Below are 15,875 nucleotides of genomic sequence, written 5' to 3' on the forward strand. Positions count from 1 at the left end.
CAGATTGAGAATCCCAGTACCTCTCTGTTCTTATCCCTTCCAGATGACTCTTTCTATCACCTTTCCTATTCCTCCAGACCCAGCTCAACAACTATCTCCTTTATTAAATATACCTGATCACATCCCCTTCCTCCACTAAATGTAATCCATCCTTTCTCTAGATCCTTACATGTTACTTTTATAAGTCTGACCCCAATAGAATATAAACTTGAATACAAATACTTATATTTGTATTCCTTATAATACATACTTGCTGAGTTAAAATTTTGGGCAACTAAAATTGTATATAGTCAGAAAGTATATGTAGAACACTACATATACTTTTGGGCAACTAAAATTGTATATAGTCAGAAAGTATATGTATAAAATTGTATATAGTCAGAAAGTATATGTAGAACAAATATTATTTCTACCTGAATAATCAGAAAACTTAGTACATAAGAGGTTTAATTAGAAACCAGGATCATACAGGAAGTCACAGGCAGGACTAGACCAGTCCTGTGTTCTTTCCATTGAATCACAGCTCATTGAGAAATAAGATGGTAAATGACTGCTCTACAAAAATAGGAGTCACTGAGGAGGGCACCTGGGTGGCTCAGTCACTTAAGCATCTGGCTTCAGCTCAGGTCACGATATCACAGTTCATGAGTTGGAACCCCACACTGGGCTCTCTGCTGTCAACACAGAGCCCACTTCAGATCTTCTATCCCCCGTCTCTCTCTGCCCCTTCCCCACTCATGCGCTTTCTCTCTCTCTCTCTCTCTCAAAAATAATAAATAAAAAAAATTTTTTAAATACACTGAGGACTTACATCTGGTACTTGTAAGGAAGACATTCATAATTGTGGTTAAGTCTCTAAATTTAGCCTTCCAGTCCAGAAGTTCTGGGAACAATTTCATCTAAACTCAGGTGAAAATTACTGATAGCAAAAGTCTTATTTCATCATATATAATGAGAAATATAAATGCCCAGTGGATCAATATTCATATTATATTCTCTTCCTAGGTGATAGAAAAGCCTATAAAGCAAAAGATATGTTCAAAGTTTAAAACTTTTGTAATGCTTACAAATACACAATACCAAAGATCCTACAGTATGTTTCCACCTGAAAGACAGTGTAAAGGATCTATTCCTTTGTCTTTTTGCATTCTTAAAATTAAATAATCTAAAATATGTTTAAATGTCTATTATATGGGTGCCTGGCTGGCTTAGTTGGTAGAGCATGCGACTCTTGATTTCAGGATCATGAGTTCAACCCCTACATTGGGCACAGAGCTTACTTAAAAAATAATAATAAATGTCTATTATATAGTAAACATTCACCAAATGTTAATTCCCTTTCTTATTAAAATCGAGTGATAGGATCAACAAGACTTAAATGACTTATCAAATGTGTTGTGCATGTTAGAGATGAAGGCTTTCATGTGAACAAGGCCATTCTTGTCCAGGGAAGTTTCTCCAGTGCCAACTCTCAACAATGAGTAGCGGCTGCTGGTGCACAGTTTAGGAAAAGAACCTAAAACTCAATCGAGGCATAATAAGAAAGAATGATGAATTAATAATATCTGCCATGATGCAGAATGGGAGAGTCCAGCACGTGACAGATATTTAGCATTCCTATTGTCAGGCAGAGGAAACCTAAAAATGTACTATGTGGTTTGTTTGGTTTTTTTAAGTTTATTTACTTATTTGAAAGAGAGAGCAGGGGAAGGGCAGAGAGAGAGGGAAAGAATCCCAAGCAGGCTTCCCACTGCCAGCACAGAGCCTGATGTAGGACTCGAACTCACGAACCAAACCCAGAGATCATGGGTTTGAAATCAATCATGGAGCTGAAATCAAGAGTCGGTGCTTAACCAAGGGAGCCACCCAAGCGCCTCTGGACTACATGTTTTAAAGAATACTTATGGTGGGCACCTGGGTGGGTCCCTCAGTTAAGCGTCCGACTGTGGCTCAGGTCATGATCTCACAGTTCGTGAGTTTGAGCCCCTAGTGGGGCTCTGTGCTGGCAGCTGGGACCCTGGAGCCTGCTTTGGATTCTGTGTCTCCCTCTCTCTCTACCCCTCCCCTGCTCATGCTCTGTCTCTGTCTCTGTCTCTGTCTCTCTCTCTCTCTCTCTCAAAAATTAATAAACATTAAAAAGAAATTAAAAACAAAAAAAAGAATACTATGGCATGGGGGCCTGGCTGGCTCAGTTAGAAGAGCATGCAACTCTTGATCTCGGGGTCGTGAGTTTAAGCCCCATGTTGGGCATAGAGCAGACTTAAAAAAAAAAAAAATCATAGGGGCACCTGGGTGGCTCAGTTAGTTAAGCATCCAACTCTTGATTTCGGCTCAGGTCATAATCTCACAGTTCATGGGATCAAGCCCTGTGTCAGGACCTGAGCTGAACCTGCTTGGGATTCTCTCTCTCTCTCTCTCTCTGTCCCTCTCTTCTCTGTATGCACACTCCTTAAATAAATAGACATTTATAAATAAATACATAAATACATAAATAAATAAACAAGCATACATGTCTATTATATAGTAAACATTCACCAAAAATTAATTCCCTTTCTTTTTAAAATTAAATTTGTTCTCATCTGCCCCAGTTTGGATTTCATGTGCCCTTATACTCACAGTAGCACATGTGTGTACCTGCTACCCATTGATTCCATTTAGTTTGTTCCTAGGATTCTATGTGTGGAATTTTAAGCTATAGCCACACCCTTTAGCTTACTTCCTTGAAGCATTAGAAACAGTCTGTTTTACTAAGATGGTTGTTTTATTTTTTTTTTAATTTGAGTAAGATCTGAGAATTAAAAATGACAGATCTCACAATACAGTTAGATATATCAAGAACACAGATACTTGGCAGGAAATGATGCTATGTAGGTAGCCTGGGACCACATCTTAAGGGTTATGTATGCCATTTCAAAAAGCAGGCCCTTATCCTGAAGTTAATGGGCAGTCCTGGAATATTCACAAGCAAGGAAGAGAAATGATCAGACCTACCTTCTACAGCAAAACTTACAGGTGATCATCCAACTTCCGTGTGAATATCTGTAGTTATAGAGTTCATTCTTTAATCTAGCTATTCCAGATGTTAGAAATTCTTCCTTCACTAAGTTGAAATCTTTCTTCTATAATGTCTTGTTGGGTTTTGTTTTGTTTTGTTTTGTTTTGTTTTGTTTTGTTTTGTTTTGTTTTGGTAATTCTGATCTCAAGAGAAACATAAGCCCTCTTTTTCTTCATATATAAAAACAAGGATGTGAACTAGATGAACTAGGCAGGAAAGGGGTTTGAGGTCTACAATTCTGACATGAACTCCTTTTAAGTCAGCTGTTTTACCTCCTTCTAAAATCATTTCTCTTTTGTTTTCTCTAAAACAAAAATGAGATCCAACTCCATTCTAACAACCTCCTTATGACCAATATAGTGTGTTAGGACAATCTGATTCATCTTTGTATCCTATGAAATGCCATGCACTCTATCCAGAAATAAACCCTCACCTATATGGTGAGGCACCCATGGCAGTAATTTTTTGGATATGACACCAAAGGCACAGACAACCAAAGAAAATAAAGACAAACTGGACTTTATAAAAATTAAATTTTTGTGCATCAAAAGACAGTATCATCAGAGTAAAAAGGCAACCGAGAGAATGGGAGCAAATGTTTGCAAATCCTATCTCTGATAAAGGATTAATATCCAGAATATGTAGAGAACTAGAAGTCAACAACAACAACAAAAAAACATATTTAAAAAACAGGCAAAGGACTTGAATACACAACACTCCAAAGAAGGTCTGCAAATGGCCAATGAGCACATGAAAAGATGCTCAACATCACCAATCATTAGGGAAGTGCAAATCAAAAGTACAATGAGATGTCACCTCACATTCATTAGGATGTCTACTACCAAAAACAAAAACAGGGACATCTGGGTGTCTCAGCTGGTTGAGCATCGGACTTTGGCTCAGGTCATGATCTCATGGCTCATGGGTTCGAGCCCCGCCTCAGGCTTTGCACAGATAGCGTGGAGCCTGCTTCGTATTCTCCATCTTCCTCTTTCTCTGCCCCTTCCCCACTGGTGCACACATGCTCTCTCTCTCTCAAAAATAAAATAAACATTAAAAGAAAAAACATAGAAAACAGTAAGTATTGGTGTGGGTATGGAGAAATTGGAACCCCATGAGCATTGTTGATGGGAAAGTAAAATGGTGCAGCCACAGTGGAAAACAGTATAGTGGTTCCTCAAAAAATTAAACATAGAATTACCATATGATCCAGCAATTCCACTTCTGAGCAAATACTCAAAGGAATTGAAAGCAGAGATTTATACACTCATATTCATAGCAGCATTATTCACAATAACTAACAAGCAAAAGCAATCCAAGTGTCCATTGACAGATGAATGGATAAGCAAATTGTGGTATATACATACAGTGAAATATTATTTGGCCTTCAAAAGGAAGGAAATATTGATACATGCTACAACATGAATAAACCTTGAAGACATTGTGCCAAATAAAATAAGCCAGCCACAAAAAAAAAAAAAAACAAATACTGTGTGATCCCAGTTATAAGGGGTACTTAAAGTAGCCAACTTCACAGACAGTAGAATGGTGGTTGCCAGAGGTTAGGTGGAGAGGAGAATGAGGAGTTGTTTAGTAAGTATGGAGTTTCAGTTTTGCAAGATGAAAAGAGTTCTAGAGATAGATGATGGTGATAGCTGCATGACCATAAAACTATAATTAGTACTACTGTACTGTACACTTGAAAATGATAAAGATGGTGACCTTCATGTTATGTGTATTTTAGCACAATTTTTTTTAATTGTAAAAAACGGGGTGCCTGGGTGGCTCAGTCAGTTAAGCATTGAGCTTTTGATCTCAGCTCAGGTCTTGATCTCAGGGTCATGAATTCAAGCCACACATTGGGCTCTGTGCTAGGTGTGAAGCCTACTAAATAAGTAAACAAACAAACAAACAAACAAATAAATGTAAAAACAGATATCATTCACTCTGATGAGTTCTGGAGCTGCAAAGCTCTCTTCCCTCAAAGAACTCTTAGAAATGTAAATAGATAATAATACAACATGATAATTGTCGTAATAAGGATATGTATAAAGTATTATGAGGATACAAACAAGGGATAATTAGTTTTGCCTGGGAGAGAAAAATCATTTGTTAGGGAAAGAATGACCAATAAAGGTTTGTATAATAAATATCCTTGAAATGTCCTTATAGAGTGAAGGAGACTTAGCCATTTAGAGAAGAAAAGCAAGATTAGAGGAGAGGGGCGCCTGGGTGGCTCAGTCAGTTGATTTGAGCATCCAACTCTTGACTTCGGCTCAGGTCATGATCTCACAGTTCATGGGTTCGAGCCCCACATCAGGCCCTGCGCTGACAGCATGGAGCCTGCTTGGGGTTCTGTCTCCCTCTCTCTCTCTGCCCCCCTCCTGCTTGCTCTCTTATCTCTCTCTCAACATAAATAAAACTTTAAAAGGAAAGATTAGAGGAGAAAGAGGGCAGGGCATGTTGCAGAAAACTGCAAGCTGCTGGCACACTGGAGGGCAGTGTGACAGGAGATGACACTGGAGAGATGGGCAGGACCAGATCACAAGACCTGCAATACCATGCTAACCACTTGGGCTTAACCTGAAAGATAGTCCCTTAAAGGTTTTAACCAGGAGAATGACGTAGTATATCATATTTGCATATTTAAAAAAAGATTCATCAGCAGTGTGTAGAAAAGAATAGAGGGGCCAAAATTGAAGTTAAGGAAAACAGTGAGGGGTTGTTGTAGAAAATCAGGTGAGAGACTATGAAAGTTTGCAATAAGCAGAGAAGTGAGAATGGATAAAAGGGACAGATTGGAAAGATATTACAGTGATAGGATCAATAAATCTTAAATGACTTACCAGATAAGTTGCACGTGGTAGATGAGGGCTTTCATGTGAACTTGTCCAGGGAAGTTTCTCCAGTGCAAACTCTCAACAATGAGTAGCGGCTGCTGGTACACAGTTTAGGAAAAGAACCTAAAACTCAACTGAAGCATAATAAGAAAGAAAGATGAATTAGTAATATCTGCCATGATGCAGAATGGGAGAGTCCAGCACATGACAGATACTTAGCATTCCTATTGTCAGGCAAAGGAAACATAAAAATGTACTTTGTGTTTTAAGGAATACATAGGGGTGCCTGGCTGGCTCAGTTGGTAGAGCATGTGACTCTCAATCTCAGGGTCGTGAGTTCAAGCCCCATGTTGGGCATAGAGCTTACTTTAAAAAAAGAGAGAAAGATGGGGCGCCTGGGTGGCTCAGTCAGTTAAGTGGCTGACTTCGGTTCAGGTCATGATCTCTCGGTCTGTGAGTTCAAGCCCCGCGTCGGGCTCTGTGCTGACAACTCAGAGCCTGGAGCCTGTTTCAGATTCTGTGTCTCCCTCTCTTTGACCCTCCCCTGTTCATGCTCTGTCTCTCCCTGTCTCAAAAATAAATAAAATGTTAAAAAAAATTTTTTTTTAAAAAGAGAGAGAAAGAGAATACATATGGTGTATTTCCATTTTTTTAAGTTAAAGAACAGACAAACCTTTGTTGATGGAAGTCAAAATAGTGTAGATATGGACTAAGGGGGGTATAGGGGAGCCATCTAGAGTTTAGAAACGTTCTAGATTTTGATCGTGTGTATACATACATGAACAACCATTGAGTTGTACACTTAAGTTTGATGCTCCTTATTATATGAATGGTATACATCAATAAAATGTGAAAAAAAGTTAATACGTGTTTAAGGAATGGCAAGTAGTCTGATGTAACATAGGGTAAGGAAGGACAAAAAAGGTTAGCAGATTACTGGGACATAAAGTTGGAGAGGTAGAATAACAGTAGATTATGAAGGGACTTGAGAGCCATATTAAAGAATTTGGACTTGAACCTGTAGGCGCTGGGGTTTTGAGGTAAGAGAAATATATGCTCATATCTCTATTTTGGCTGTAGATAATCTGGAGAGAAAAGATGCAGAGAAAGATGGAGAGAAAATTTAGAGAGAAAAAGATGTTTCTTTGACCCAGATAGGATCTCAGACCCTGTATCTTCTTGTCTAAAGGGATATCAATTTTATGACATCGAAAGGAAGAGAATCATGAAAATCATGAAAAGGAAGAGAATTCAAAAATTACCTGTGAAAGCACAGAGAGTGACTTTAATTCAAACTTCAAATATTTTTGTTATAGATCTATCATAACCACATTGTAAAATTTCAAACCTAAGGAAAAGTGGCATAAACTACCAATAAATCCACCACAGTATTATTAGCATTTTGATATACTGAATTTCCTATGTCTTTTTTTTTTTTTTTTTTAAACAGTTAGCTCTTCAAGATAAGGCAGCTGGCTTATGCTGATAGGAGAGTACCAGGGGCTAGGTCAGATATGGAGAGGCATTGCCAAAAGTAGTCTCTGAGTATATTTTGGCTGGAGCAAGGCAGAATCTAAATGAAAACCAAGTCAGAAATACATGTCTAAAAAGAGGAAGTAGGGGCATCTGGCTGGCTCAGTTGGTGGAGCACGCAACTCTTGATCTTGGGGTGGTGAGTTTGAGCTCCACTTTGTCCATTTGCCAAGCCTATGCCACCAGGTGGGGTGCAAGACAAAGGGCTCTGTTCAGCAAAAGGCTGAAGAGGAAGTAAGGGGCAAGAGTGCAAAGGATGAGAAGTTCAAGAGCTAGCCTTTGCAAGAAAGCAGTATCTATAGGAAAGTCCTTTTTCTGGGCACCACTCTCTATCGTTGCTTACAATGTTGGCCTAAATAGTTGTAATCTTAATTATTTTGGCCCCTTTGCACATAGCCTTAAATCATAAGCATTTCTCACGTTGTTATATTGTCTTCATGACTACTTGTGTTTTCAAAGGCTGCTTTATTTTTAATAAAATGAAAATCAAAAATAATATTTAAAAAAAAAAAAGTTTTAGGGGGGGTTGGGCTGTGGCTGCACGGAGACTGTCTGGTGTTGAATCCTGGGCCAGCCCCAGCTCAAAGTCCCAGACCCAGGGGACACCAGAAGAAGCTAAAGGACTTGAGGTTCAGGAGCAGTCCTGCTGGCTGCTGCCTCTGCTGCTCTGCCTGGGCCCCTGCCACCTGAGGACTCGGCCCTGACAGCCTCTAGGCCTAGTGTAGCCAGAGGAGCCCTACACGCTGCTGCCTGCCAGTGCTGCTATAATATGAGCACCTTCTCCACAGTTGTTTAGAAATTAAAATGAAGGACAGTTCTTTGTCTAACCGAGATACCAACAAGCTAGAGGCCATTGCTCAGGAGATATATGTAGACCTAATAGAGGATTCTTGTTTGGGCCTCTGCTTTGAGGTCCACCGGGCAGTCAAGTGTGACTACTTCTACCCAGAGTTCGAAGAAACTGGCAGCATGAAGGATTTTGGCACTCAGCCAGTAGAAGATAAAGGAGCGTGCTGCCTCCAGCTTTGCTCCCTTCCTGGAGAATCTGGGAATGGGCCCGATCAGCAGCTGCAACGCTCACCCAGAGAATTCTAGTAGCTGCGCCATGAGAGAGTCAGAGGGTGACCAGGACAATAACATAGACTGGTCCTGTGGTTTGGAGAAGTTAGGTATCTAAGTAGAAAAAGAAAAAAAAAAAAAAAATCGGACAAAATTCCCAATTTCCCATTGAAGATTCCAGCCTTTAAAAACCCAAAGTGGAGGGGTACCTGGGTGGCTTAGTCAGTTAAACAGCAGACTGAGATCATGATCTCACGGTTCATAAGGTCGAGCCCCGCATGGGTCCCCACATAGGCCCCTATTGACAGTGCAGAGCCTGCTTGGGATTCTCTCTCCCTCTCTTTCTGTCTGCTCCTCCCCTACTCTCTCTCTCTCTCTCTGTCACTCAAAATAAGTAAACCTAAAAAAGAAAAAAAAAAACCCCAAGTGGACAATTTAGGAATTTTGATCCTTTTATATTACCTGGAATCAGCTTTGAAACCCTGGGCAGGGGGAGCTGTGCATCCCGACACCATACCATGCAGGTAATCTCCACACAAGGAAGTGCACAAGATCTATTGTCTCCCATGCACAGGTGAGCATCTGTGTGCCCAGTGTATAAATCCTTTGGTTCCTCGGGCTTTCTATCTATCTGATGTCAGGGCTTTCTGGATAACTGATAGATGAACGTGGCTGATGGTCAGGCCTTTATCATTGGGCCTCAGTGGGACTGCTCCTCTGATCTCTGAGCCTGATTCGGACTTCCTCAAGACAAATGCAAGTCAGGTGAGAGATCTGGATATTAACAGTTCCAATTTGGGAAACCAAGAAAAAGAATTACAACTGAATCTGATAAGCAAAGCTCTGTGATCTTGGCTTCAACAAGAAGAAAAGGACAATGCTACCAGTTTCCAAAATATCTAGCATTTATAGTGACTTGAACAGACTTGGGGACAAGGGCAAATTTGCTGAACAGAGCCCTTTGTCTTGCACCCCACCTGGTAGCATAGGCTTGGCAAATGGACAACTTGGTTATCTAGGCAGGTTGAGGATTCAGTTATGATCCCCTGAAGAGGTAGCAGGGGCTTCTACAACTATGTACCATCTCTTAAACTGCAAGATCATATATGGATATATTATGCTGTGAACAACAGTTTGGTGGGGCAGTCATTTTCCTACTCTGGGTTGTTAGTTACCTAGCCAGTCCATGTGTCTGATTTGGTTATTATGCCAGGTCACTACCTGCCTTCCATGCCAGGGGCAGGCCTGAATTATAGAAGAGCATAATGGCTGTAGAGACTGTGGTTTGAAAGCTGAGCCCAGAAGGGACCTCTTCCAACTGCCCTCAATGTTAATAGGTTAGTACTAGGAGCCAAGGACCAAGGCTGGGTCTCTCATCTGATGGCAGTATCCTACTGAATGTCCCTGTTCCTTGGGTTGGGCAGTCGAAGCTCTGTTATGGTGAACATACAGACTGCCACCACCTGTTGTCCCTCATGAGGGACAGCCCCTTTCTATTCAGTCCCTTTTGAACATTCTCGACAAGAGCTGTCCTTTTGTTGTCAGAAGTCAGGTAATGGGATAGGCAAGGATGGGAAATGTGAGCCACATATCAAAACTACCTTCCACTTTACTTCCTGATCGAGGGTTTATGAAGTGTAGAGGTGTGAGAGCCCCAAAGTGAGCGGGAACAGTGCTGCCTTATTTGAAATGTTTTCTTAAACCTCATTCTGTGCCCCAGTAAGGGGCCCAGCCTCGTCTGTCTGGCTTGGCCCCATGTCCCCTGCTCCACTGCCCATCTGGTGTAGCTCATGACCCAGGTACTGCCTGCCACCCTGCTTTCATACTGACCAATTTCAATTCATCTCTCTTGATGCTCCTGCTTCTGAAGCCTGCCCAGTTTCCCTTTCCTTAGCTTCTTTTAAGTTTTTCTTTTTCTTGTTCCCCGCCCCCACCCTTGTTCTTTTAGGAGATCCAGAGAAGAATCTTGCTGGTAGGTTCCTCTGTTGGGATCAAGATGGGGAGACAACCAGGGTGCCTGAGTGGCCCAGTAGGTTCAACCTCTAACCCTTGATTCCTTCCTTCAGCTTTTGGCTCCAGTAGTGGTCTCACAGTCCGTGGGATCAGGCCCTGACTCAGGCTCTGCACTGGCAGCATGGATCTTGCTTGGGATTCTCTCTCTCCTCTCTTTCTCTTTCTCTCTCTCTCTCCCCCCCTACCCCCACCCCGCTTGTGCTCCCCCCACCTCACTTGTGACCCTCTCCCTCACTTGTGTGCTCTCTCTCTGTCAAAATAAATAAATAAACATTTTTAAAAATTCTTTAAAAAATAAAGATGGGGAGAGAACATAATTTTTTGTGTATGAAAGGCAGTATCACGCATAAGCATTGTTCCTATAGGACTGCCTTGCTAGATGCCTTCCTGCTGTGTCTTACTTCATAAGGAATTACATCTTCCCACCTCCATTTGGATACTGTCTCTTAGGACCTAAGTAGAAGACCAGGAAAGGCTGAATGACACACAGGGATGGAGTGGGTACTAATCTATTTTCTCTAACCCCTGGGCATGCATCCTTCCTTACCTGAGAAGGAACTGTTTGGACTATATGGACTAATTAGTGTTACATATAGACTTTAAGGGAACCATAGTAATAGGCCTCAAGACTGTCTATTATTGTATTCTCCCCCTAAAATTGTCCAGGTCAGGGTTGAGGTATAATTACAGACTGGTCTGTCAATCCAAGAATTGTGACCACTTCTTAGAAAGGTAAACCTTGGCAAGAGCTAAAATAATTTTGGGTGTTCTGCCCTTGACTTTATAGACATATCCTTCTAAGGAGATACAGAGGAAAAGGAGAGTCCAAGTAAATTTGGCCTACTTCCAAACAATGTCTGGGAAACAAGCTGAAAGTAAGGTCATGGTCCACTCTTCCTTCAGAGAGGGAGCTCTGATTGTGATATTACTGATTCCTTTCTGGTCTCTTGGTTAGAGGAGGAAGAAGTAGAAATAATTTTGAAAAATCATTGGTTCATATTAACTCCCTCTTATTTATTGTTTTTGGCTTTTGCCCTCCCATTACTAGGGCAATAGTCCTAGGCCTGTCCTGGATGGGTAAGAGGTGGGCTAGGTAGAACAGGTTCCCTGAGGGGGACAAACTAACTCCTTTCTTCTCTGGGGAGTGAATGTTCCCCACCATATAGTTTACAGTGGTTAGGAACTTGCCCTTTCCCTACCCATCTTCCCTCTAATAGCAGAATTCCTATCCTTCCTTCCTCAGTTAAGTATAGTGATCACCCTGTGATTCTATTATGTATCTGAATGTGTGTGTGTGTGTGTGTGTGCACACGTGCATGGGGGGGAAGGGGGTTCTTTACAAATTTGTGTAGTTTGTGACTTTTTCTTCCATACATTAGTTCCCACCACCGCATATCCAGGGGCCATTGCCTGGCATAATCACATCCTGGAACCATTGGGGAAGTGTTGTGAAACTCTCCACTGTCCTTTGTTTTGGAGATTATTATTTTTGCATAAGTAGTTGATCCTATACAGACTGCTAACTAACTGTCTATTCCCCTTGCCCCTATGGCTGCTGGTGTAAATAAACTGCATCTCCACTTTGGTAAAAGTACTAATAAAAATTTTTTAATAGTTAAAAAAATAAATAAATACATAAATAAAAATAAAAGTTTTATTGCATTCCTTTTAATAATTTTTTTATTTCCTTTAGAATTTTATTAAAAAAGTTTTTTTAATGTTTTTTTTTTTTCTTCAATGGGGAAAAACTGAGAGTTTTTCCCCTAAGGTCAGAAAAATGATAGGGATGTCCATTCTCACCACTGTTGTTCAACATAGTACTGGAAGTCCTAGTCTCAGCAATCAGACAACACAAAGGAATAAAAGGCATCCAAATCGGCAAGGAGGAAGTCAACCTGTCACTTTTCGCAGATGACATACTACTCTATATGGAAAACCCAAAAGATTCCACCAAAAAACTGCTAGAACTGATCCATGAATTCAGCAAAGTCGCACAGAAATCGGTTGCATTCTATACACCAACAATGAAGCAACAGAAAGAGAAATCAAGGAATCAATCCCATTTACAATTGCACCAAAAACCATAAAATACCTAGGAATAAACCTAACCAAAGAGGTGAAAAATTTACACACTGAAAACTATAGAAAGCTTATGAAACAAATTGAAGAAGACACACACAAAAAAGGAAAAATATTCCATGCTCATGGATTGGAAGAACAAATATTGTTAAAATGTTGATACTACCCAAAGCAATCTACATATTCAATGCAATCCTTATCAAAATAACACCAGCATTCTTCACAGAGCCAGAACAAACAATCCTAAAAGTTGTGTGGAACCAGAAAAGACTCTGAATAGCCAAAGCAATCCTGAAAAAGAAAACCAAAGCTGGAGGCATCACAATCCCGGACTTCAAGATGTATTACAAAGCTGTAATCATCAAGACAGTATGGTACTGGCACAAAAACAGACACTTAGATAAATGGAACAGACTAGAGAACCCAGAAATGGACCCACAAACATATGGCTAACTAATCTTTGACAAAGCAGGAAAGAATATCCAATGGAATAAAGAAAGTCTCTTCAGCAAACGGTGCTAGGAAAACTTGACAGCAGCATGCAGAAAAATGAACCTGGACCACTTTCTTACACCATACACAAAAATAAACTCAAAATGGATGAAAGACCTAAATGTGAGACAGGAACCCATCAAAATCCTCGAGGAGAAAGCAGGCAAAAACCTCTTTGACCTCAGCCACAGCAACTTCTTACCATACAAGTCTCCAGAGGCAAGGGAAACAAAAGCAAAAATGAACTATTGGGACCTCATCAAGATAAAAAGCTTCTGCACAGCGAAGAACACAATCAGCTAAACTAAAAGGCAACCAACAGAATGGGAGAAGATATTTGCAAATGACTTAGTAGATAAAGGGTTAGTATCCAAAATCTATAAAGAACCTATCAAACTCAACACCCAAAAAACAAATAATCCAGTGAAGAAATGGGCAAAAGACATGAACAGACACTTTTCCAAAGAAGACATCCAGATGGCTAACAGACACATGAAAAGATGCTCAACATCACTCATCATCAGGGAAATACAAATCAAAACCACAATGAAATACCACCTCACACCAGTCAGAATGGCTAAAATTAATAACTCAAGCAACAGATGTTGGGGAGGAGGCAGAGAAAGAGGATCTCTTTTGCATTGCTGGTGGGAATGCAAACTGGTGCAGCCACTCTGGAAAATAGTGTGGAGGTTCCGCGAAAAATTAAAAATAGAACTACCCTATGGCTCAGCAATTGCACTACTAGGTATTTATCCAATGGATACAAAAATACTAATTCGAAGTGGCACATGCACCCCCCAATGTTTATAGCAGCATTATCAACAATAGCCAAAGTATGGAAAGATCCCAAATGTCCATCGACAAATGAATGGATAATGAAGATGTGGTATATATACACAATGGAGTATTAGTTGGCAATCAAATAGAATGAAATCTTGCCATTTACAACTAAATGGATGGAACTAGAGGGTATTATGCTAAACGAAATGAGTCAGTCAGAGACAGACAAATATATGACTTCACTCATATGTGGAATTTAAGATACAAAACAGATGAACATAACGGAAGGGAAGCAAAAATAATATAAAAACAGGGAAGGGGACAAAACATAAGAGACTCTTAAATACAGAGAACAAACTGAGGGTTGCTGGAGTGGTTGGGGGTGGGGGTGGGGATGGGCTAAATAGGTAAGGGGAATTAAGGAAGATACTTGTTGGGAAGAGCACCAGGTGTTATACATATGGGATGAATCACTGGAATCTGCTCCTGAAATCATTATTGCACTATATGCTAACTGACTTAGATATAAATATAAAACATAAGTAAATAAGTAAAAAATTTTTAAAAATGTTTATTTTTGAGAGAGAAAGAGACAGAGCACAAGCAGGGAAGGGGCAGAGAGAGAGGGAGACACAGAATCCAAAACAGGCTACAGGCTCTGAGCTGTCAGACCAGAGGCCAACATGGGGCTCAAACCCACGAACCCTGAGATCACTACCTAAGGTGAAGACCTATGTGCTGCCTTTAGCATTTTTTAAAATACTGACTTTTTTTTTAAGTTTATTTATTTTGACAGAGAGACACAGAGACCATAAGCAGGTGAGGGGCAGAAAGAGAGGGAGGGAGAGAATCCCAAGCAGGCCCAGCACTGTCAGCACAGAGCCGGATCAGGCTTTCAAGAACTGAAAGATCATGACCTGAGCCAAAATCAAGAGCCAAATGCTTAACCGACGTGAGCCACCCAGGCATATCTACTTGATGTTTTATCTTAAGTATTTCTCCACATCACTAAGAATTCTTTGTAAATATAATTTTAGCAGCTCCAAAATATTACATAAGAGAGGTGCTAGCGGTGACTGGGTACCTCAGTCAGTTAAGCATCCAACTCTTGATTTTGGCTCAAGTAATGATCCCACGGTTCTTGAGTTTGAGCCCCACATCAGGGCATCCCTGCTTGGGATTCCCTCCCTTTCTCTCTCTACCCATCCCCTACTCGTGTTCGGGAGCACACGTGCTTTCTCTCTCTCCCACCCACCTCCCCTTGCCAAAAAAACCCCAGTCTTTTCAGAATCTCTGAGCAAAGGCTATAGTAATCTACAAAAGTATTTTCCTTCAAAAAATAAATACTGTCTGGTAGCATAGAAGTCCCAGATTTAGGGAGAAGCAGGGACTTCCACACTTCACTCACTTTGATGTTTCCCAAGAACCTGAGAAACACACTTTTAAACTACTAAGTACCCCCATCTTGCAAGCCAGCAATGTTTTAGAGAAAGGTTTCCTGAAGGTTAGATGACATCAACAAAACATCTGTCTGGGTTTCCACAATTCCCCAGAGAGTATCACCCAAGATCACTTTACAGCTTTGAGGGGGGCTAGGCTCTCTAGGGGATCCCTCGAGGGATCACCAGTTCTAGCAGACAGCAAATGCAGCTTTGAGTTTTCTTGTTTGCACAGCCCTTGGTCCAGTTCCAAAATCTTTTCCCAGCCTTAGATCTCTCCCAACTCTCCCCCAGACTTTCACAACCTTGAGAGAAACTTCAGATTTCCCATTTGTCTCTCTTGCCCTTGCCTGCTTGCTTGCTCTAGCTCCCCCACCCCCTACTCCAACTTCACTCTTCCGCTCTGGTTCTTCCTAGCCTTTCTTCCTTTCCTCCCACCTGCCTGAGTCTGTCTTTCAAGATTTTCTGTAAGTTTCTCTTTTAATGCTATTCTCTCTCTCTCTCTCTCTCTCTCTCTCTCTCTCTCTCTCTCTTTCCCTCCCTCCCTCCTTCTTTCTCCTCTGAGTGTTTGTATAACTTTCT

General features: G+C 40.9%; 1 protein-coding gene across 1 annotated transcript; it reads left to right on the forward strand.

Annotated features, from left to right (window-relative positions):
• The first annotated feature begins 8,232 nt into the window (after positions 1 to 8,232).
• Positions 8,233 to 8,625, forward strand: LOC112848769 (ataxin-7-like protein 3B). Its single transcript, XM_025912572.2, has one exon. The coding sequence runs from the start codon at positions 8,233 to 8,235 to the stop codon at positions 8,521 to 8,523; it is 291 nt and encodes a 96-aa protein (XP_025768357.1). The 3' UTR covers positions 8,524 to 8,625.
• Positions 8,626 to 15,875: the final 7,250 nt, after the last annotated feature.

Source organism: Puma concolor, chromosome C1 (assembly GCF_028749965.1).
Source record: "Puma concolor isolate L17-30 chromosome C1, mPumCon1.1.hap2, whole genome shotgun sequence".
NCBI lineage: Eukaryota > Metazoa > Chordata > Mammalia > Carnivora > Felidae > Puma > Puma concolor.